Consider the following 24,614-nt stretch of genomic DNA (forward strand, 5'->3'; position numbering starts at 1 on the left):
AGAGAATGTACGTAAGCCTCTATACTTAAATGACTATCCTTGGCTTTAAGAGAAAAAAAAAGTAATTTACTACCGACAAGATTCCTTCTGTAGGTAGCCAAGTCCCTTGAAATATTTTCTTTGATTATTGTCTTTAAGACCTTCTATTCCATCTGTCAACGGGCTCTCTAAATTCCCTCAGATGCACACTCATCAGTGTTTCCCGTCTGCCTCATCCACATTGTGCTCACATTACATCATCAGTGATCGCCAGAACTGGCTTCTCTTCCCTTTCCAAAACGGTCCACCCACATACTGAACGCACCAGCTCATTCTCATGTCTCCTCTTCGGGGACTGATACTTGCTCTCGGCAGGAGAAAAACAAACTTTGGTGCTTCCCCACTGCTAAGAGAGAGGCACAGAACAAACAAAACTCAACTTGCCTAAAATCTGTTAAGACCCAGGACTCAGAAATTATGCATGCCTGCATTCAATCTAATGCGGTTTGGGGTTGGTTTGGTTTTTATTTTTTCCCCAGAATAACGATGTCCAGTTTGCCCTGCTAAGAACTGACTAGTAAATCTATCATAATAAAGTGATGCTAAATGTACTGTCACCAACATTAAATATTGAAATTATACTCAGATGTTAAGAAATGTTCTCCTGACCTGAAGACTGGGTCTTTCCTCATTGTTTTTTGTCCATACTTCATTTCCAGACACCTTATGACAAAAAGGAAAATGATACTCTGAAGGTATGGCTAAAAAGTAAAGAAGGAACATTAGAATTAGCATCATCATGGGATTCAGATTCAGTGAACAATATTTGCCTTTCCTTATGGAAGATTTGATCATTTTCTTTTTTTTTTTTTTTTTTAACGTTTATTTATTTTTGAGACAGAGAGAGACAGAGCATGAACGGGGGAGGGGCAGAGAGAGAGGGAGACACAGAATCGGAAGCAGGCTCCAGGCTCTGAGCTGTCAGCACAGAGCCCGACGCAGGGCTCGAACTCACGGACTGTGAGATCGTGACCTGAGCCGAAGTCGGCACTCAACCGACTGAGCCACCCAGGCGCCCCGATTTGATCATTTTCTTACAAATTTGACAAAAATGTTACAAAATACTTCGGACAGGAGTTTATCCAAACCAACCCTTCCAATAGGGGAGCAGGAAAAACCCTAAAAGTCCTACATTAAATTAAAACACATACACACACACACACACACACACACACACACAGAAAAGCTGACGAGATAGTAGGGACTTTTTTTAAAGATAGTAAGAACTTTTGGGCTCCCTGGGTGGCTCAGTCTGTGAAGCATCAGACTCTTGGTTTTGGCTCAGGTCATGATCTCAGGGTTTCATGAGTTCAAGCCCCACGTTGGGCTCTGCATCGACACTGCAGAGCCTGCTTGGGATTCCCCCTCTCTCTGCCCCTCCCCAGCTCACCATCTCTCTCAAAAATAATCAATTAAAAAGAAAAAAGATAGTAAGGGCTTTTTAAGCCCGATCTCAGTGGATGTAGGGGGTAGGCTTGACATCAAAGCATCTCTGCTCCTGGAGTTAGTTTTCAAACTTCAGATTTCATGGCACGTCCAGGAGAAGAAGACAGGAGAAAGTACACAACTCTAGAGTTTTCTTCCAAGCAAGGAGTAGAATAGGTGGTCTTTTCACTAATAAAGCACGGGCCTCAAAGGGTTTTACTCTTAGGGAAGGACATGAAGAACACCCAGGAGGTTTGTAAGATAATTGCCTTGAGTGTCAACCACGGGGAGTGAAACAGAATGAGAAGCCAGCTTTTGCACATATTTGTAGCCCAAATTCACATCATCTGAATGGTCCAAAACACCTCAAGCCTGGAATTAATTAACTAATTAATTAATATTTATTTTTATTTACTTTAGAGAGCAAGAGCATGAGCCGGGGAGAGGGGCAGAGGGAGAGAGAGAGACTCTTAAGCAGGCTCCCTGCTCTGTGTGGAACCTGATGCAGGGCTCAATGCAGGGCTCGATCCCACGACCCTGGGATCACGACCTGAGCCGAAATCAAGAATCAGATGCTCAACCAACTGAGCCACTCAGGCCCCCAAGCCTGGAATTTAGTTAAAAGCACTACCAAACTAGTAGCTATCCAAAGAATTTGGCAGAAGCATACAAATTGGAATAGATATCCCAGAAACAGACCCTATATACATGGGCATTTTATATATGAACAGAGGCGTCCCTGAATATCAATGGAATGGCACAGGCTTTTCAATAAATAGTTCTGGACAACTGAGTATCTTTAAAGACAGGAATGAAATAGGACCCTTCCCTCACAACACAGAAATAAAATCAAGTGCGGGTGACTGAAGACATAAATGGGTAAGAAAATATAAGTCTTTTAGAGGACAACACCAAAGAATTTTAAATGACCTCAGAGAGGGACAGATTTCTTAAATATGAAATATGAAATAAAATTCATTAATTATCTTAATAGATTTAGTAAAACTATTTGATTATTCTTGATACACACAACCTTTGATAAGATTCAAGATTCATTCTTGATAAATACATAAGCAAACGAAGACTAAAACCTCTAGTAAACTAGGGATCATGTAATACTTTACACAGTTAATAGAATGCTTCATCGTTAAGTACTAAGATGTTTCCAAGTAAAATCATAAACAATGGAAGGATGCCTGCCAGTAACAGCATTAGGTCCCAGGGTTTCTGTGTTGTGTCACTCAGAGCTGCACATTTTAATGAATATATGTCTTAACCAAACAACTGTATAACTTTAGGATTTGTTAGTGATCAATTAAAAAATAATTGAATATGTAACATCTCTGCATATATTTAGAAAATAGGAAAGATACACGTTCAATATACAAAGACTCTTGTGGAAATGGATATAATTTTATAAATTTATAAAAACTTGGGAAACTTTCTCCCTCAAGAAACTATTCTTCTGCCATTAAAGAGAAAAAAGAGATCTGTAATCCATTTTGTTTCCCTTTTCTGCCTCAGTTACCATATGCACAGAAATAACACTTATATTCTATCTCAGTATCTTTTCCCAGTATAAAATTCCACTTAATTTTTCACCTTTCTTTTTCATTATTCAAATTAGTTTATTTTTTCATCCATACTTAAATGATTTTTGGCCATATAGCATTCTTTATAAATCACCACAGGCAATCCAAATTGTCTTTGGATACATATCATGTCAATAATGTATAAGAATAGCAACCAAGCTGGGGCGCCTGGGTGGCTCAGTTGGTTAACAGTCCAGCTTCGGCTCAGGCCATGATCTCACGGTTCGTGAGTCTGAGCCTCGGGTTGGGCTTTGTGCTGACAGCTCAGAGCCTGGAGCCTGCTTCGGATTCTTTGCATCCCTCCCTTTCTGCCCCTCCCCCGTTTGTGCTCTCTCTCTCTCTCTCAAAAATAAAAAACACTTAAAAAATTAAAAAAAAAATAACAGCAACCAAACCTTTAGTATTTCTGAACAGCAACCAAGCCTTTAGTATTTCTGGTGTATATTATACTGTCATTGATTCCATATAGAAAAATATCCTTATGTTTTACTGTCATTATATTTGAATGTAGAATATAACAGAATATAGTAAGAGCGAGTATTTTTAGGATACTTAAATTTGCCGTTATTTAAATAAGACTAAGTGTATTACACAGTTACGAATCCTAGGCAATACACATTCAGGTAGAAAATTTTTCTTACTATTAAGATTGTTAAGAGAATGCTCTGATTGCCTTCCTTTATTTCATCATTCACACTTTCCGAGTTTCTCACATACACATAAAATACCTGTTGAAGAAACACAAGAGTTAAATGAAGTTTCCTCTGCTTGATGCATATAAAATTTGTGCACTAAATATGCAAACGTTGAACTTGAATTTGTTCTCTGTTACTAAAGTCTGTTGATGAGCTGACATCCTTCCTTGGTTGTAATCTCCAACACCTTCTGCCTTCCAATTGTATGTGGTAGGGATTGGCAGATTTCTTCTTCTATTTTTTTCATCTAGACTGATTTTATTTTTGACACATAAATATTACATATTTTGTTCGATGTATGCTAACATCTATGAACATTCTCAGTACTGAGAGGCCTTGCAGTGTTCTTTCTGGTTACAGTTCTGTCATCATTATCCTCACCTCCTTCTAAAAGCCAGCCGACACTGATCAGAATGCTAAACCCCAAATAGCGGGAGCTATTTTGCAAAATAGCTAGAAATAGACGTGTTAAGTCTTAGAATACGACTTTTCACAATTGTAAAATACCTAGAAATGGGTATTTTTTTCACAATTGTAAAATAGCTAGAAATAGACGTGTTAAGTCTTAGAATACGACTTTTCACAATTGTAAAATACCTAGAAATAGGTATTTTTTTCACAATTGTAAAATAGCTAGAAATAGACATGTTAAGTCTTAGAATACGACTTTACACAATTGTAAAATACCTAGAAATACGTATTCTTTTCACAATTGTAAAATACCTAGAAATAGACGTGTTAAGTCTTAGAATAAGATAATTATTGAAGTTAAGCACTGCATTTAGTTTTGCATTTCCCTCAGTTCCATAAGATAGGTAAACGAGAGGGAGTATATAATGCTCATTATTCATTTTACTAAAAGTGAATGTTCTCAGAAGAATCTAATATTTTTTCTGCCAATAAATGCTAAAAGGGATATTTTAAAAATGACTACCATTTAGTGAGTGTCCACACTATGTGAGATCCTGGGCTTGGCAGAATACATATATTACCTTCTAAGAGCAAACATTATTTTAATCTTTTTATAATAGATATTTTATAATAAAATACCCTTGACTATAGTTTTGCAATTCTGATTCGTTCTTCAGATGAATATTTTTTAGCTGCCTCCTATTAAAAATACTACTTAATGGGGCGCCTGGGTGGCTCAGTCGGTTGCACATCCCACTCCGGCTCAGGTCATGATCTCACGGTCTGTGAGTTCGAGCCCCACATCGGGCTCTGTGCCCACAGCTCAGAGCCTGGAGCCTGTTTCAGATTCTGTGTCTCCCTCTCTCTCTGACCCTCCCCCGTTCATGCTCTGTCTCTGTCTGTCTCAAAAACATAAATAAATGTTAAAAAAAAGAAGTATTTAGCATTAATGATTTTTAAATTTTTTATTTAAGTTTTTATTTTATTCTATTTTATTAAATGTTTATGTATATTTATTTATTTAGAGAGAGAGAGAGCATACACGTGTACCATGGTGGAGGGGTAGAGAGAGAGGGAGAGAGAATCCCAAGCAGGATCCACGCTGCCAGCACAGAGCCTAATGTGGGGTCCATCTCATGAAGTGTGAGATCATGACCTGAGCTGAAATCAAGGGCTGGGCACTTAACCAACTGAGCCACCCAGGTGCCCCTAAGTTTTTATTTTAATTTGAGTTAGTTAACAGACAGTGTTATATTAGGTTCAGGAGTACAATGCAGTGATTCAATAGTTTCATACATCACATGGTGCTCATTAAGTGTGCTTGCACAGGGCGCCTGGGTGTTTCAGTCGGTTAAGTGTTTGACTCTTGATTTCGGCTCAGGTCATGATCTTATGGTTGGTGGGATTGAGCCCCATGTTGGGAGCCTGCTTGGGATTCTCTCTCTCCCCCTCTCTCTCTGCCCCTCCCCCATTCATGTGCGCATGTGCTTTCTCTCTCTCTCTCTCTCTCAGAATAAATAAACATTAAAAACAAAAGGAGTGCACTTGCAAATTTCTTTATAGTGGGAGTGATAAAGTCCAGAACTGTGATGTAGATGACATTTATCAACAGTTGCCCCCAAATTCTCAGCAGCGCTTGGTTTCTCCCAGAAGTGCTTGTAGCAACATGATTTCCTTCCCTTACCAATCACATCTCCAAAGCAATTTATTGACACTAAGTGGCATGCAATCAAAGAGCGCAATATGTCACATCCCCCATGTGATCTGATATTTAGGAAAAGGGACTCAAGCACAGTCATCAACTTTATTCAGTTTTGCAATCTTAGTTTCAGAACTTACCAGCATCGAATAACTCCTAAATTTTATACTTGTTTCAACACTGGGCAAAGATTTCATTAATGGGCTACATGGTTAAGGTCAGTCACACAGTAGGTAATATTGCTTACCTCCATAAAAAGTATGAAAAATCTAATTAAAGTGTAGAAAGGTATTGAAATCATGCATAGAATTGAACTGGGGTCTTCAGGTTTGGCTGATGATTGGATGATGAGTAAAAATATTGAAATCTAGAAGAAAAATATCCATAGGTATTTTAATTTTCTCAGTCGGATATAATATTGTAAGCTTTTTAAACGAATAATCTGTTTTCCTAGGAGATATTCTCATTTTCACTTTATATATAGCAATATTGCTAGGTTTTCCTCTTTAGGAAGCAAGAAACTATCATTACAACTGAAACACAAGTTTATAATATCTAAAAGATAAATATCTTTTAAATATCTAGAAGATTTCGCACTATCTGATATGGATAGAGAGTAACAATAAAAGAAAGGGATATTACATTATTTACCCTTTTCATCACCCAAAATCCTCATATGCTTTTAGCACCAGCGTATAATTTAGAATTAACTAATGATATGACTTGGAATCTTAAAAGACAAAAGGACAAAATAAACGTTGAGGTATTTATTGCCGTATTTAAGCAATAGGAAAGATATGAGAATTATCCATTTTGACACTAAGGTAGGAATAGTGAAAGGTTGAAAACATCCTGGGAGGAATGAATAAGTCAAGGGGATAAAAGGCACAGCGGAAGAAATATAGTCAATGGTAAGGTAATAACGATGTATGGTGACAGAGGGTAGCTACCCTCGTGAGCATAGCGTAACGCGTTAACTTGTGGACTCACTATGGTGTTCACCTGAAACCAGTGTGACATCTTGTGTCAAGTATACTCAAAACAAAACTCAGAGAAAAGTAATATGGACAGCACCATACATGGCAGCCCATATTCCCAAGTCAGACTACTTTGGTGGTTTCCTAAATGGACTCCCTGGACCCAGTTCTCCTTTCGCCACAGACCCATGGGGCATTCTGAAGAAGGATTTGGTTTGGTTTGGATAAGAATCACTTTCTTTTACATATTCCATATAAGTCCTCTGATTGCAAAGATTGTTTTGCTCGAGCAAAGTGTCTGGCACTTTGTAACAGAGAAATGCAATAAATATCAATGAATGAATGAGTGAGTGAATATTGGAAAGGCAGGAGGATTTCTATCTTTATGTTTTTATTCACCAAATAATCAAAAAAGATACATATTTAAAAGTTTTTAAATGTTTATTTATTTTTGAGAGAGAGAGAGAGAGAGAGAGACAGAACCCAAGCAGGGGAAGGGCAGAGAGAGAGGGAGAGACACAGAATCTGAAACAGGTTCCAGGCTCCGAGCTGTCAGCACAAGATATGTGAGCAAGATGTGACCTGAGCCGAAGTCGGACGCTCAACTACCTGGGCCACCCAGGGGTCCCCAAAAAGATACATATTAAGGGTTCAATTTATGCAAATCACTTTGTGGAGTGGTATTATAGTTACCACAGTTGTAGGAATAAAAACGGGTGAAAGACAAGAAAAGGCTAGAAGCTGTTACTGAGCATTTACTGTTTACCAAGGACTTTGATGAGCAGTTAACTAGCACTGTGATGGTCAATGTGCTTTGAAAAAGTCAGTCCTGACCCTTTAAAGTATTATGGTTATTATATATATTTTCCGAGGGTCAGATAAATGAATTGACTTGCCCAGTGTCTTACAGCTGTTCAGTGCTAGGTCAAGGATTCAAACCGGGGGCTGTCTGGCTCTAGAGCCCAAACTCTTAACTGCTATACTTTTATAGGAAGATAACCGGCCATACATCAAGTCAGTGGACATGACGTCGGCTGCCATGATACATATGAAACAGATGATAGAACAAAAACGCATATAAATAATGTTTCCTCCACAAGCACCAGAAACGTTTTCTGGAGGAAAAAGCAATATAAACAGAAACAGGTTCACTAGTTTATTTTATAACCTTATATCAGAATCTCCTTGAAGATTTACTGTTCATGCCATTTATAAGTAATAAAGTTTCTGCTGTAACAAAGTATGCAGCAATATATCTTCAGTTATAAAAAACTGAAGTTAAACCTTCTAATTCTAAGAATGCAATTAAATAACTTATCTTTGACAACCCTACCTCTCTTCTCTTATTCCCTTAATGCACTAATTACCTCATCTATCTTGTCCCAAACATCAGAAAAATAAAAAGAATCCTTCCATTAGATCTTTCCTCTGGCAAACAATACCAACAACATTACATTTAAAGGAGTTGTAAAACACTTCCTATTTCTACTTCCCCATTCTATATTTATTCTTCCATCTGCTATAAACTGGATTCTATATTCACTGCTGTAAAAAACTGAAGTTTTTTTTAAATTTTTTTTTAACGTTTTTATTTATTTTTGAGACAGAGAGAGATAGAGCATGAACAGGGGAGGGTCAGCGAGAGGGAGACACAGAATCTGAAACAGGCTCCAGGCTCTGAGCTGTCAGCACAGAGCCAGACGCGGGGCTTGAACTCACAGACCGCGAGATCATGACCTGAGCCGAAGTCGGACGCTCAACCGACTGAGCCCACCCAGGCGCCCCAAAAACTGAAGTTTTAAAAGTTAGCTGTGGACTTCTCCCTGTAGAAATATAGAAGAATAGATATCCTGAAAGACCTTACCCGTGCCATCTAAAACACATGTCCTTTAAATACACTGCTAGTCTCAGGGGAAAAAGTGAGAGAATTCTTTGACAGGAAACACAAAGTCTGAAACCTAACTTGGACTATTAAGTAAACACTAAATCTGAGCAACCAGGGAACAAATGTGCACTCCAGTTCAGGGATTGAGAGGTCCTTCCCTCCAAATACCCTCGATAGAATAAGTATAGAATGAATAACCCTCTTTAGGGGTATTCCTTGCAACCCCCACATTAAGGCATGACACTCTAAGATGGTGAATGCCCTACATGGGCTCTACACTGTACTTCTTGCAAAAGTAATTGAAAATTCTTCTAGGATGAAAATATCCCCAGCGTAAGATCTTGAATATGTGCACCCAGCTAAAATAAATAAACAAACAAACAAACAAACATACATTCAAATATACAAAGCAGCCAGCCACAACAAGTGGCTGGGGGGGGGGGTTGGAGTTTGGGGGGGGGGGGGACAACCAACAACAGATTATAACTATTTGAAGACTGTTATCATTGTCAAAGAACAAGTACAAATATTATTTTAATTAAATGTATAAGTAAATCAAGTGTGGAATAAAGAACACAAAAGCAAGTAACAAGAGATCACGAGAAACCGCTGGACATATCTGAAATAGAGCCAAATCGTTTTAGAAAACAAAGTTGAAATTTTAAAAAGTTGATCAAAGATTAAGCGTAACTCAGAAATAGCTGAATCAAAAAATAAGTGAATTGGAAGGAGAGTCTGAAGCATTTCCCAGAATGCAGCAAGGACAAGGACATAGAAAGTTGGAGCAAAATGCTAAGAGATGTGGAGAACAGACTGAGAATAACACTAATACTATCTCAGTAGAGTCCAGGGAGCAAAAAATAAATATTTTATTCGCACTTTCATAAGAGAGGTAATATTTAAAGAGGTGCTGGCAGCGAAATTCCTGGAACTGACAAATGAATTCACAGATTCAGATGGCAAAATTCATTTGAAAAAAATGATAACTACAAAGAAATCCACACCTAGAAACAATGTAATGAAATTAAAGGTGCGAAAGTCAAAGACCTTAAAAGTAGTTGAAGATGAATCCTCTACAAAGGAATGGCAGACAGCAATACATCTCAATAGCAAAAAGGTCAGCAAGAGGTTAGTGAATTTAGGTGATAAGAGAAAATAATTGTCAGCCAAGAAATTTATATGCAGTAAAATTAACTTTTAAGAATGAGACTGAAAAATGGCCCTAATGAGAATAAAAAGACAAAGTTACATGTGTGAATAGTGGACAAACGGTCAACAAAAAGTGTCTACAAATATTTTTTAACTTCTTAAAATAATAATGTTTATTTATGAGATTAAAAATGAGAGAACCAAACACTAGAGAATATCATGTAAGTAGGGTGGGCAATTATTGATCATAAAGTCTCCAAAATACAGTGTTGGAAGTAATTAGGATATTAACTTTAGGCTCCATTAAGTTTGGCATGGGGAAAAGAAAATCAAGGATATTATGGGCTGAGTTTTGTCCCCTGAAATTCACATATTGAAGTTCTAAGCCCAGTAGAACATGATTGTATTTGGAGATGGGGTCCTTGAAGAGGTCATTAAGATTAAAGACGTCATGGAGGTGGGCCCTAATCCAATGTAACTATTGTCCTAATAAGAGGAAATTTAGACAGACAGACAGACACACACACACACACACACACACACACACACACACACAAGATCACAGGAAGTCTCTGAGAGATGATGCCCATCTATAAGCCACCACATAATGCACATCACAAATACAAAGCCATGAAGTAAAAAATGATATCACCAAATTGAAGTGTATAAACAATCACAAGAAATTCATTAAATTAAATGCACAGATTGTCAGATTGAATTTAAAAATGACAGCAAATAAAATCCAACTATATTCAGTTGGCAACAAACAGACACAAAAGCATGACACCCAAAGGTTGAAAGTAAACCCATGGCAAAACGATTTACCAGGCAAAAGCTAAATAAAAGAAATCTGGTATTCCTATATTAATATCTGACATATCGACTTTATGACCAAAAGCCATTATGAGAATAAATAGGGCCACTACCTAATGATTCCAGACTTGAATGATCAAATATGGGTTTGAACAACATGGGTTTGACCTGTGCAGGCCCATGTATACATGCACTTTTTGTTCAATAAATGCAGTCCTGGAAATGTATTTTCTCTTCCTTATGATTTTCTTAATAATATTTTTTTCTCTAGGTTGCTTTGTTGTGAGAATACAGTATGTAATACAGATAACATAATAATATGTGTTAATCGACTGCTTATGTTATCGGTAAGCCTTCCAGTCAACAGTATACATCTGGGGGAAGTCAAAAGTTACACGCATAATCACGACCATGCAGAGGGCTGGTTCCCCTAACTCCCATGTTGTTCAAGGGTCACCTGTAGTCTCAAAATATATAAAGCAAAAACTGATTAAATGAGAGGATGAAACAGACAAAACTACCTTTATATTGGGATGAGTAAGGGGAGAAAAACCAAACAGATCAAGGACTAATTCCAATAGTTAAGGAGGCGTTACCTCGTTACGGCATTTGACTATTGTAGCACAACCACTTATAAAATCGACCCAACGAATGATATGATTGGGTACTGCAAGGAGGATACTTAGAGACTAAGAAGCAATTTAATAGCCTTTACGATCTCTGCCGGCATACTGAATTCTCCAACTGGCTGTATTTGTGACATTCCCATCCACACTAAATCCAAACCTTTGGATATTACCCACAAAGACCAGCCACTGTGACTGTACCAGCCCCAAAGAAGTAAGATGTTGGCTCTCTTTACCCTAAACCCTCTGCCCTGTCCCCACATACAGGAGAAGGGGAAAAACAGAACAAATAGAAAAATTAAAAGGGTAGACCCTGCTCCCTTTCTCACCACTGGTCCCCAAACTAAGGGCATGCCTGAGGTGGGGTTGGGGATGGAGCTTTTGAGATTAAAGCTATGATTTGGACTTGGCTGGCCTTTTAAGTGAATCTTAATGAGCTATTTTACTATCTGAAATGGTCAGAAAGCTATGATATCTGCTCAAGATGTCAACAAGGCATAGGGAAGAGAATACAGCAGAGAGTGCCTAATGTAATAAATGTTTTTATTTATTAATCAAACTTTTCCATGTTTGTTTGATTACATTACTAGTCAATATGGTCACCTATCGCACTTTTTTTTTTAATAAGTAGAATTATTCAGGAGAAAAACTACACTGAGTTGAGAGGCTTGGGTTCAGGTGTGATTCTTTTAAGTTCTTCCCACTCTGTAAAATGAGGGGACTGTCCCAAGTGATCTAGTCTTTCAGGTGAGCCCTGCCAGGGTTTCTACAGATATTTTGTTTCTCTCCAAAGAAACAGAGATATAAAAGAGAAACCTCAAAGAACAGATGGAAATAGGAGAGAGAAAATGAACAAGAAATACTGAAACCATGAACACAGTCCATGGAGGTACAAAAGAGGTACAAAAGAAGTGATTCCATTCTCTTCTAAGTAACGTATTTAGGGGTGCCTGCATGGCTCAGTTGGTTGGGCACCTGACTTTGGCTCAGGTCATGATCTCATGGTTTGTGAGTTCGAGCCCCGCATTGGGCTCTGTGCTGACAGCTCAGAGCCTGGAGCCTGCTTCACATTCTGTGTCTCCCTCTCTGTCTGCCCCTCCCCCAGTCATTCTCTCTCTCTCTCTCTCTCTCTCTCTCTCTCTCAGTCAAAAGTAAATAAACATTTAAAAATTTTTAAGCATTTATACTTAACTTTGAATTCTTAAAAATAAGCTTTAAAAAAATTTAATATAAATGTGCATATGTATGCATAGATACTTACAATAAGAAACCCGAGACACCAAAGGCCATTATTTCTTCTCTTGCGAAAGATGAATGAAATCACATACGTGAAGAATATAAGAGAAGCTGCACAACCAACTATGCAAACCACCTGCAAACAATATATTTAGTGGCAAGATTAGAGATGCAGGTCACGTATGGGACGGGGAACAGGGAGATGATGAGACCATAAGGCTGTGTAAGGCCATTTTCTCACACACGCCTTTCGTTAACGATACAATGCTAATGAAAGTGAATGTTTGTTTCTATTATATTTTGGCCTGGTGAAAAAAATGATCACTTACAAGAGCAAACATGAGCACCAGTGGGAATCTGACTTCCAAAACCATGAAGCAGTTCATTAAATACACTGAAAGAAGAATCGAGCAGTATAATGGAATGTCCACCAGAGCCTGTCCGATCCAGTATGCCGAAGGACACAGGCCTGAAATCCATAACTGAGACTGAGTTTTTTGCTGATAAAGAAACAGAAGGGATACAGAAGGGTTTGAAATGTTGGGTCAAAAAGGTATTTTGTTTATGCGAAAATACAAACTTTTAATACATTTTAGAAATAGCATGTTGTAATTTTTTTGGTCTGTATTATTTTATATAGTGAATCTGAGCTTCAGTAACTTTCTAACCCAGGTCTAGGTAATCAGGCCTCAGGCAACTAATACCGTCCCAGAGAAACACCGTGTCACTGTGACTGGAGAAGGGCATGTCTCTAAGTATCTGATGTCCAATATGGGAATATACAGCCATTGGCTCAACAGGAAAAGTCTGGATTATTTGTAGAGTTGATTTACTCTTTGATGTAGATAAATGAAAATGACGATAACAAAATTTTAAAGCTTGATTTACAAAAGTGTTGTTAAAAGTTCAGAAACATGGTATGTCTTATATTTGACGCTCTATTTAAAAAAAACACACACACATTCCTTTTGGAACTGTGAAATAACAACACACGGTCAAGAAGCACCACACTTTCACTTCTAGAGTTGATTTAGTAGGATTCCCTTAAAGGTGAGACAATTTCATGGTGTTGAATAGTGAATTTTCTGACTCCTTTGACATTGTGATTAACCATTTGACAGAATCTATAATGAGACTAGAACAACGACATAATTTACGTGTAGACACATTTTTCTTGAAGAACTATCCTGTGTGTATACAGCAGTGAAATTCTAATTTTTGAAGTCAGAGAAAATCATCTTTGTCCTCCTCCCCTCCCACACCCCCTCTTACTTTGCGATCGCTGAAGCTGCTCATGCCAATGTAAGGAGAAAGGCAGTTTGCAAGGACCAACAAAAATAAAGGCCCATTCACAAAACCAAATTCCACTAAGACGCCATTCTGGAAGTTCAAAACACACCTGTAAGCTATTGAAATTGTTACATATCATGCAATCAAACATAGTTGTAAGATATGAGATAGTGAGAACTTCAGAATGGAAGCATATACCTAATTTAAGAAGCAAACACAGACAGGGGTGCCTGGGTGGCTCAGTCAGTTAAGTGTCTGACTTTGGCTCGGGTCATGATCTCACAGTTTGTGACTGTTGGGCTGTCTGCTGTCAGCGCAGAGCCCGCTTCTTCCGATCCTCTGTCCTCCTCTCTCTCTGCCTCTCCCTCATTCGTGCTCTCTCTCAAAACTAAATAAACATTAAAAAAAAAAAAAAAAAGCAAACACAGGCAGAAGTGGCCATGTTTTGCTACCCTAAATAGCAGGCTCCATTCCCAGGAACTGCACGATATCAACAGAAATTCAAAATCTGAATTCATAGGCATGTATGGAGAGATCGTGAGCAGGTTCTTTTTCATATTTACATCTAGTAATTGTTAAGCAAAGACATATACTCTTTGGAGCTGCACTGATAGTCTCTGAAGCAGACAGACTGCTTATTCCGGTTCCCTACTTCCAAGTAGATGAATTATAGATAATAGCCTCTAAAACTCTTGAACTTGAAGCTGTTCGTGTCCCTACCTGTGAAATATAATTAGAGGAGAGCAAATCTTTCCTGCGTAAAACACTTCTGGACATCTAGAAATATTTAAATTAATCTTTAAGGCCTGGAAGGGTCTTACTATAAATCTAAGTTGTTTTCCAGACAGGGTAATGTATTACAGTTATAAGAATGGACTGGGAAAAAAGAAAAAAAGAGTACAGAAATGGCCTTATTTCATAGGCAAAAAAAAACTAGAGGTGCCATTATATTAATTTCTTACTATAAAAATTTCATTCTCTACAACCACTATGCATATACTTGCAAACATTCACCCAATTTCCACCATTTTTCCCTTTTTTATCTACAATAACTAAACACACCTGTTAGGAACTACTTGAAGGCTGAGGACAGTTATTAAAATCGTATATAATCAAAAACTGCACTGTATCTCATAAGACACAAAACAGAAAAGAGCCAAGACCCAAAAGGACACTTCAGAATTTAAAACGAAAGAGAAAAAATGGGGCGCCTGGGTGGCTCAGTCAGTTGAGCATCCAACTCTTGATGTGGCTCAGATCATGATCTCATGGTTCATGAGTTCAAGCCAGAAATCACGGGCTGTGCTTGTGCTCTCTCTCTCTCTCTTAAAATAAGTAAGTAAACTTCAAAAAAATAAGTAAAATAAAATGATAGAGAAAACACCACAGAACTGTTAAATAATCATAATTTTAGAGTTGGATTGTATATTCTCATAAATTTCAGTGTGATCTGTCTATTTACTCTCCACATTTTTCCCCCTTAAACAAGGAGTTTAGTTTTATTTTCTCTGTGCATTTGCAAAACACTTAGGACCAACGCTTGGTGAGTTCAAGCCCCACATTGGGCTCTGTGCTGGCAGCGAGGAGGTTGCTTGGGATTCTCTCTCTGCCCCTCCCCCACTTGTTCTTGCTCTCCCTGCCCCCCCCCCCCCGCCGAAATAAATAAATACACTTAAAAAAAAATAAAACCTCCTGTGAAAAAAAAATTACATTAAAAAAAAAAGGCCTAAGAGGGATTAGTGCCTTAGCCCTAGGGAGCTACAGCAACTGTGACTGGTCCAAGGAATTGAAAAAATATCGGGAAAATAGAACAGGAGGCAAGAGAATGAGAAATCACTGAGGAAGAGGGCCTTGAAGTGGGCCACCAGGGGGAACTGGAGGCCGGGGGGTGGGTCTGGATGGAGGGAGGGGCCCCCGCTGGTAGCCACTGGGTGGGGGTTGCAGAGGCTCAGTATATCCACGAGGAGGTATCACTGGAGTAGGTCCACGCATCCCAGGTGGAGGCATAGGACCTGGGTGACCCATGGGAGATCCAAACGGAGGCCCTCGAGGGGGCATGCCCTTTGGAATAGGTCCGGGATGAGGCACTCCAGGTGGCCATCGGGATGGTGGCTGTCCCCCGCCCCCAGAGCCTGGGGGCCCAGCATGGGGGTGTCCTAAGCCATAAAGACCACGGTGGGCTGGCTGCATCTGAGACACCCTTGGATGGGGCATCCCACCTGGTGGGAATGGGTGAGGACGTGAGTGTCCATGCCCAGGATGTCCAGCCCGTGGGGTTCCTGCTGATGGTGGGCCAAGTCCTCCAGCTCCAGGAGACACAGGTGGTGGGGGCATGGCTGGGGGGTATCCCAGGTGGAAGCATTCTAGGAGGCAGCACTGTGGTGTTGGGGGGAGGGAGGACCCAGGAGGAGGCATGCCTGGTGGAGGAAGCCTGGACCCCAATGAGATACTACAGGATTGGGGGCTGAGGGTGGATGTGGTGTATACTTTCTACACTTGCTTTAATCAATGTATATCACATACTCAATAAACTCCCCTAGGGAGAAGTGATGTAAGATTAAGGATTTGCATTTGAAGCTTTGTAAGTGTTCTAGATTTCTAAGCAAGTCCATTCATTCACTGATTTTAGAAACTATGTATTAGGTACCTAGTTAAGTGTGAAGAGTTATTCAAGACAGATTCTTTAACAGACCTATTATTTTTCTCTATTATTTTACAGTTTTCAGTGTCCTTCGGATCTTGGCTCTTTTAATGTTCTATGTCTTGGGGAGCTGTGGATACTTTTGAATAGACAAGATTTTATTTTATTTTTTTCAATGCATTTATTTAGTTTGAGAGAGCACTCATGCAAGCAGGGGAGCAGCAGAGACAGAGGGAGACAGAGCATCCCAGGCAGGCTCCGTGCCGACAGCACGACGCAGGTTCGACCCCACGAACCATGAGATCATGACCTGGGCAGAAATCAAGAGTCGGACGCTCAAACACCTGAGCCACCCAAACGCCCCGATTAGATAAAATGTTAGACTGGAAGGATGAGGCCAGTGATAAAACGAGTCTAAGTATCAGGTAGACACTCAAGAAATATTTGTAGAATGAATGAAAAAGGTCAGGCTCTGTTCTAGGCACTGAGGAAACAGATTTAATCCTCACAATAACTGTATATAGTAGATACAATTATATTCCCCATTTTATAGACGAAGACAGTAAAGCAAGGAATGGCTAAGAAAGTTCCTAATAAATAGCAGAAACAGGACTCAAACTCAGGTGGTAAGCTATAGAGTTCTCTCCCTTTATCCCTCATTAAATAGTCTCTTATATAAGTCAATACTGTACTTACAAAAGGAAATGTGCTTCTCTCTGTTTTAATAAGTTCGGTAAAGTTAAAAATTCCAAGAAGGGCATTGCTAACAATTCCCATAAGAACAGGAAAACAAGTAATTCTCTTGGTATTACACACAACTGAAAATCTGTAATCCTTAAAAAAAAAAAAAAAAAGACACACAAATATAAGTTTTAAATTCTTAAAGCAATCATACTTTCTGTACAACTTATAAAGGACCAGGGTGGAATTAGGGTGAGAAGGAGACTATTAGTTTTTCTTTGACACTTCAATCTTTTTGAATTGTCATAAGAATGCATTATTTTGGTAATCCAAATGACTTATTCTGTAAATGAAATAGATGAACATTCACTAACATGAAAGGATGTCAAAGATTTATATTTTATGTGACAGAAAGAGTTTCAGGGCCTTCTAATACAATTCCAATTTAGGAAATATGTCTTAGAATATGAGATTGTTCTATAAATAATGTATTTTTATAAAGGAAAACTGTGTAGAAGACATTTAGCAAACAACAGTTAGAAATATAATATGGGAAAATAAAGAAATAAAATTAGAGAATTTTCCCTTCTGTATTACATATCCCAGTAATGTTTTAATTTCCCTATTAAAAATGTGTTGCTTTTTTCCTGCTTTATGGAGGTGTAATTGACAAACAACATTTTAATCTACTTAAAATGTAGTTCATAACTGATTTGACATACATATATATTGTGAAAAGATTCCTCCCAACTAGTTAACATTTCCATCACCTCAAATGTATATGTGTGTGCATATATATTATATGTATGGACACTTATATATAATATATATGAACATTTAAGTTCCACTCAGCAAATTACAATTATACCATACAGTGTTACCAACTATAGTTTCCACATTACACATTAGGTCTTCAAACCTTATTTATCTTTTTTTTTATGTTTATTTATTTCTGAGAGAGAGAGAGAGAGAGAGAGAGAGAGAGAGACAGAGAGAGACAGAGTGCAAGTGGGAGAGGGACAGAGAGAGAGGGAGACACAGAATCTGAAGCAGGCTCCAGGCTCCGAACTGTCAGCACAGAGCCTGACGCGGGGCTCGAACCCACAAAACGTGAGATCATGACCTGAGCTGAAGTCGAAGTCGGACGCCCAACTGACTGAGCCACTGAAGCGCCCCAAGCCTTATTTATCTTATAGTTGAAAGCCTATACGCTTTTACCAGCCTATCCCTGTTTTCCCCACCCTTAGCCCCTGGCAACCACTTTTCTACTTTCTGCTTCTAGGAGCTTGACTTTTGTTTTCTACTTATAAGTGATACCACGTAGTATTGGCCTTTCTCTGTCTGTTTTGTTTCACTTAGCCTAATGCCCTCAAGATCTATCCATGCTGTTGTAAAACATGCATTGCTTTTATAACAAATCAAATCATTAATAACGGTGCCTGGGTAGCTCAGCTGGTTAAGCTTCTGACTCTTGGTTTTGGCTCAGGTCATGATCCCGCAGTGAATGAGTTCAAGCCCCACATAGGACTCTGTGCGGACAATGCGGAGACTACGTGGGAATTTTCTTGCTCTCCCTCTCTGTGGCCCTCCCCCCATCCTCTCAAAATAAATAAACTTTAAAAAATAAAACACAAATCACGAATAAAAGATGATCCCTTTAAGAGATAGAAACGTGTGCTCTTTAAAGGATTACAGTTTCATACTTTAACTCAACAAGGACTCAAGAGTTGAGTTGCTTCTCTATAGATCTCAAGTATTAGAAGGTGGCAAGACCCCATTCATGATTCAACAGTACGTGGATGCAAACATACCTTCCGGTCACCGGACACTATGATGGCTCCATTGTAGGAAGGATCATCAGAGCCATTTCTATTTCTAAAATCATCTACTTCCAGAAGTATATCCTGACGCTTCAGTGCCTGCATAAAGTCTTCAATATTTGATCCTAATGTAATCAACGAAGGAAGACAGAATAACATCAAGGAACCCAACGTCTAAGCTTTAAAATAGCAAAGATGTCTCCTCACGTTAAGGAATGCCCAGGATAACATGGTAAGGACCTTCACTCTCTGAGAATATCCTGAGATTAATTCCGATGCTGGGACAATGAAATGTGGTCTACTGTCTTGAGTGCAACAGACTCCTTTCAGAAATATGTTCGCGGATTTTGTACTTCTTATGAAGGGAAAAGGATTTATTCCTGAGGGCTAGATTTGCAATTCTCACAGAAATAAAACTTTTTATTAGCGATTTTTATAAACTCTGCCAGATGTCTGTAATGTTTGTAGCTACAAATACTATATACAAAATACATACCTCCTAAGCTAGGCTCGTTCTACTGATGATACAAATCGGTCCTACTCATTATCTAACCTGTTGTATGTGGCCAACTCTGCAGTGATATTTACTGTCCGAGGGACCCGTTCAAGACATCTTCATGAGATGAAGGTAATTTGATATTATCCATTATGTCCATTACTTTTCTTGGTTTGAAAATGTTATCAATTTCCTTAATTTGAAAACAAAGCAAGCTCTGGACACACACACCGCTTCTCCCCCTTGCCGCTCAAGCTATTTTTAATATAGGTCTTTTTTGCTGCTCGGGTTTGTGTTTCAAAAGATCTTTGATGATAAAAACCAAGAGTAGATTTAATCCCTATTTCTCACCTGTATTGTTGATGACCAATAGACTGGTAAGAGGAGTCTGTGAGGGTTGTTCCAGAGAAAGAAAATACATACTGGATGAGAGCTCCCGACAATGAGTGGAATGAGATAACGCAACCACTATCTTCACAACAATGGTGGGGATTAAAGGAATACCAAGTAACAGTAACCTAAGTAAAAGAAAATTAAAATGCAAGTCTAAAACATCTTCCCGCCAACTATTTAAGTCACAAAACATGCCATAGAAATGCCAACTTTTGGAAATTCAACATATAAATATGGCGGTTAGTTACATAAAAGGACAATGGCGTTAATCTGAAAGAGGGCTCAAAATTTTTCATAAATCATATCACACTGCGAGATTTCCAAAGATAATAAGAGCATCAAAAGAGAAGGTGAAATCCAAGTGGGTTCCTCTGGTGGGTGTGCTGATTGATCAGGACAACAGGGAAAACATTGGATGGGATATCAGGAGCCTCTAACAGCCTATCTACATAGTTTTAAAGGGAAAGAAGCCTTATTTCACACTGCCCTCAAACTTGCAATGTGTACAATTTCAAGTACCATTTTAACTTGCATCAGCTGTTGTTTTGTGTATACTTTAATTTTCATGAAACTAGATGCCATATTTAATGCACAGTTTTCAGGTCCTAGAATGCATTCTTCCAGCTCAAACTACCACTTGGAAATCTCTCAAGTAATCCTTTTGTTTCTCTAATTAAAGTTGGTGATTCCACTCTTTGCAACGACTTCTTTCGCATCAGACCTCAGGCTCTACCACCTTCTCCCTTCACAGGGGAAAAATGAAGTCCAACCTCTCGCTGATCTTATCACCTCCCCTCCAAGGACAGAAAACATTTCCATCCCCTCAGTCTGTCCTTCTGCTGTACTAGATGTTATCTCTGCTCACTACCAAAGCTCAGTTCTTCTCAATACTGCTCTGAACCCAGACCTTTGCCACCCACCCTGACACCTTGCTTTGTTAGCTCATCTTTCATTGTTTTCATCCTACTGGCATATTCTTACCATGGCTGAAGCATTTTCTAATGTCTCCCATTGATTAAGGGGGGGGGGGGGAGGCAACAACAAAGAAAAAAAAAAGAAACTTCCCGACTTCAATCTCTCTTCAGCTATTACCTATCTTTCTACTTCCCTCCATGGCCAAGCACCTCGAAAGAGTTATCTATTTTCAGATCTTCTCGTCTTAAAACCTTTCATGACTTCCCTTTTTGCCAAATACAATTGATGCTTTCTGCTCTAAACTGGGGTTCTCTCCCTCCTATTTACTAATCCCTTCACGTTTTCCAGTCTTGGCTCAAATGTGATCATTTCAAAGAGGCCAACACTGATCACCTTATTTGGAACTATAACGAACCTCTAACTCCCACCAGCCCTTCCCATCCCTTTAGTCTATTTTGTGTCACCTACCATATAATTTATTTAGTTTCTATATTAGTTATTTGTTATCTTTTCCTCCCAGCCAGAAGGTAAACACCATAGCACCTACAACAATGCCTAGCACATAACAAGCCTCAATAAGGATTTGTGACATAATAAATGATTAACATATTTATCGGGTAATTATTTAATTAGTATTTTTCTCCCCCACACGATATAAGTCTAAAGGCCTTTTCAGTTGTACTCACTTCTGTAGGATAGTACTATAGGCACTGGAAAGACATTTATTAAACACATGAAGAAATTAATAGACTTGTTTTCTTCACGTTTGAACTTTTCGGCTCATATTGACTCATATTGGCTCATATTGAGAGATTTAAAGTAGGCTGATACTGGGGAGCCTGGGTGGCTCAGTTGGTTCAGTGTCCAACTCTTGATTTCGGCTCAGGTCATGATCTCACGGTTTGTGAGTTTGCGCCCCGCATCAGGCTCTGTGCTAACAGTGTAGATAGAGCCTGCTTGGGATTCTCTCTCTTCCTCGGTCTCTGTCCCTTCCCTGTTTGCTCTCTCTCGCTCTCACAATAAATAAATAAAGTAGACTCAATGAAAAGAAAGCCATCTGATACTTACAAGGACAAAAGAAGTTTCCTCTCGTGCCTTAACTTTAAGAAGCGGAGCCTTGCCATTGCACACACCTGTCGTCTCCAGAGAGTTCTGGTACTGATGGCCTTTCTCAATCCAGGAAGAGAGCAAGGAGCCTCTTGCATTTCAGACTCAGTTCCAGCATCCCTTGTCTCATCGACTTTCTCCTGTTTCCAAATGCCAACATCTGTAGCCATGTAGTAAACCATTATAACGGGCTACACCATTTGTACTTTCTCTTTAGAAACTTTGAAAACGACACCAGAATATTTTGAAACAGTACTTTTAACAAGTTAAGCTACCGATATCCATAACTCGTACATTGAAAATGTGTCCTTCAGACAAATATAATGGATTACAATGAGTGAGTAAATTAACTTTTGAGACTGGGTTAGGCTTCTTGGGAAGCATTTATTCTTTCAAACCAATAGCAGCGTATTACCAAGGGATTTTTGCAGAGCGAGTTTTATGCGAAAACACGAGGATAAATGTATGTAACTGAGTTTTTAAAAGGTCTGCTCTGTCATTTGGAGCTCCTCCACAGAATTACTGATGACTGACACCCCAGTGACTATTTCAAGACACTGGTTTTAAGGAATAGAAAGTCCATGAAAGACCTCTTGTTCAAATCCCACATATGCCTCGTGGCAGCTGTTATGTCTTGGCTAATCACTCAACTTCTCCAAATCTTAGTGTTCTCCCTGCATAACACAGTTATGATGGGAATGAAGAACAACGTAATCCAACAGCTGAGCACAATGGCTGGCACATAGTTAGCCCCGAAATGCCTCTAATGATTATTATTACAAACCGAACTAAGGGAACATATCATCTTATCGAGTTACCTGTTGTTAATACATTAATGAGAATTAATTTACGAGCTAAGGAAGAGGACATTTTTATAGAGAATGGCAGGTAAGAGACAAAGCCAGGACTCATGACATTAGCAGGAAGCTATTGATGATAAAGGACAAGTGGGCATTGCAAAGGGACGTGTTACTGCCATAAGAGGAAGACAAATGTTACAAAGTAATTACCCAGCACCAGGTCTGATAATGTTAGATATAAAATAATTACAATACTTTTAGGGGCGCCTGGGTGGCTTAGTCAGTTAAGCGTCTGACTTTGGCTCAGGTCATGATCGCGTGGTTCATGAGTTTAAGCCCTGCATCGGGCTCTCTGCTGTCAGTGTGGAGCCCGCTTTGGATCCTCTGTCCCCTTCTCTCTCTGCTCCTCCCCCACTTGCTCGAATGTGCTCTCTCTCTCTCTGTCTCAAAAATAAATAAACACTACGAAAATTTAAATAAAAATAAAATAACTATGATTCTTTTAAAAGCAGGCAACCCTATTTTATACCTAATAGACATTCTAGGCAGAATTCCACATAAAAATCTACAAATATGACACTACATGGTCATTTTCTGTTTTTTTCTTTCTTAATTTTCTGCTAGACATGCATTATTATACCTGGCTCATCAATTGTTGATTTGCCTTCTAGATTCAAGAAGACTTCATTCAGAGTTGTCATGGAAACATCATAATTCATTATGCCCTGATTAGAACACTTTTCAAGATCCCTGTAAAGATCTAAAAAGAAGAAGGTAATAAATTAATGCAATTAAAATTGCTGATAAATATACTGAAATCCCAAAGATCACTCAGAATAGATAAATCTAAAAGCATTTTCAAATTAAAGCTGCCACAATAATCCAATAAAAACATCCCCATGTTCTCTGGTCCTTCAAATCAATTTTATTATTTTAAATCTCTTTTTTATTTCAGAAGCTTTAACATTTCTTGTATCACCATGGCCATGTGTGAGTATGTATGTCTACTTAAAAAGTCATCAAGCAGCTCCTGGATGGCCTCGTCGGTTAGGCATCTGACTTTGGCTCAGGTCACGATCTCGTGATTCGTGAGTTCAAGCCCCGAGCTGGGCTCTGTGCTGACAGCTCAGAGCCTGGAGCCTGCTTCAGATTCTGTCTCCCTCTCTCTCTCTCTGCTTCTCCCCCACTCACACTGTCTCTTTTTGTCTGCCAAAAATTAATAAAGGTTAAAAAGTTTTTTTTTAAATAAAAAAATAATAAGGCCTTATTTAACCTGTGTCTCTAACAGAAATTAAAAGTTTTTGCTCTTTCAGAAAAGAGATATTTCAAAGCTTCATTGAATGCTGACAAAGAAAGCAAATCTGGGTTTTTCAGTGAAATACATTCATGGAAATTTTAGTTGATCTCACATGAAAACCATGTATCTGATAACACACTTCATTATGTTGAAAACAGGAGGCAGAGCTCTTAGGAATAAATATTTTCATGGGTATAAGCTTTCAAATCCAACTGACAGAAGACAGAATGCATGGACACTTAGCTGTAGTCTCTGCGACCATATAGTAAGTTACCTGGAAACTTGTTTGTTCTTTCCAAGGGCAAAAGATACACAAGTTTTTCTTCACTTTCTGCTCTTAACTTGGCATCAGGGACGTGCCGCTTAATGAGGGATGTGATTCTCTCCAGATTACACATTTCATTCCTGTGTAAACTAAGGTTACAAAAGAAGCAGAAGTCTTTTGAATTCTTCTCCAACACCATGGCTCATCACAAGACAGTTTTCTATTAAATAATTTGAATATATTACAGGCGTCTCCTGCTAACTTCAGGAATCAGGTTCCCAGAAATCAGATATTCTACCTCCAAGTGCTAAATGGTAGCCTCGTTTGAATTATTTTAAATGGGAAAAAATACAGATATTACA

The 24,614-nt window shown here is 38.8% G+C and overlaps 1 protein-coding gene across 1 annotated transcript in view; it reads right to left on the reverse strand.

Annotated features, from left to right (window-relative positions):
- ABCA10 (ATP binding cassette subfamily A member 10) overlaps positions 1-24,614 on the reverse strand; it is a 75,204-nt gene that overhangs the window by 14,859 nt on the left and 35,731 nt on the right. Inside the window, exons 17-28 of the mRNA XM_042916820.1 lie at positions 24,262-24,401; positions 23,331-23,450; positions 21,852-22,050; positions 19,827-19,993; positions 18,971-19,104; positions 17,175-17,312; positions 13,820-13,927; positions 12,877-13,047; positions 12,573-12,683; positions 6,109-6,228; positions 3,698-3,784; positions 649-740 (exon numbers count right to left, since the gene is read on the reverse strand). Coding sequence (XP_042772754.1) covers positions 649-740; positions 3,698-3,784; positions 6,109-6,228; positions 12,573-12,683; positions 12,877-13,047; positions 13,820-13,927; positions 17,175-17,312; positions 18,971-19,104; positions 19,827-19,993; positions 21,852-22,050; positions 23,331-23,450; positions 24,262-24,401 — 1,587 coding nt within the window. The remainder of the gene's footprint in view (positions 1-648; positions 741-3,697; positions 3,785-6,108; positions 6,229-12,572; positions 12,684-12,876; positions 13,048-13,819; positions 13,928-17,174; positions 17,313-18,970; positions 19,105-19,826; positions 19,994-21,851; positions 22,051-23,330; positions 23,451-24,261; positions 24,402-24,614) is intronic.

This window comes from Panthera leo, chromosome E1, assembly GCF_018350215.1.
Source record: "Panthera leo isolate Ple1 chromosome E1, P.leo_Ple1_pat1.1, whole genome shotgun sequence".
Lineage (NCBI taxonomy): Eukaryota > Metazoa > Chordata > Mammalia > Carnivora > Felidae > Panthera > Panthera leo.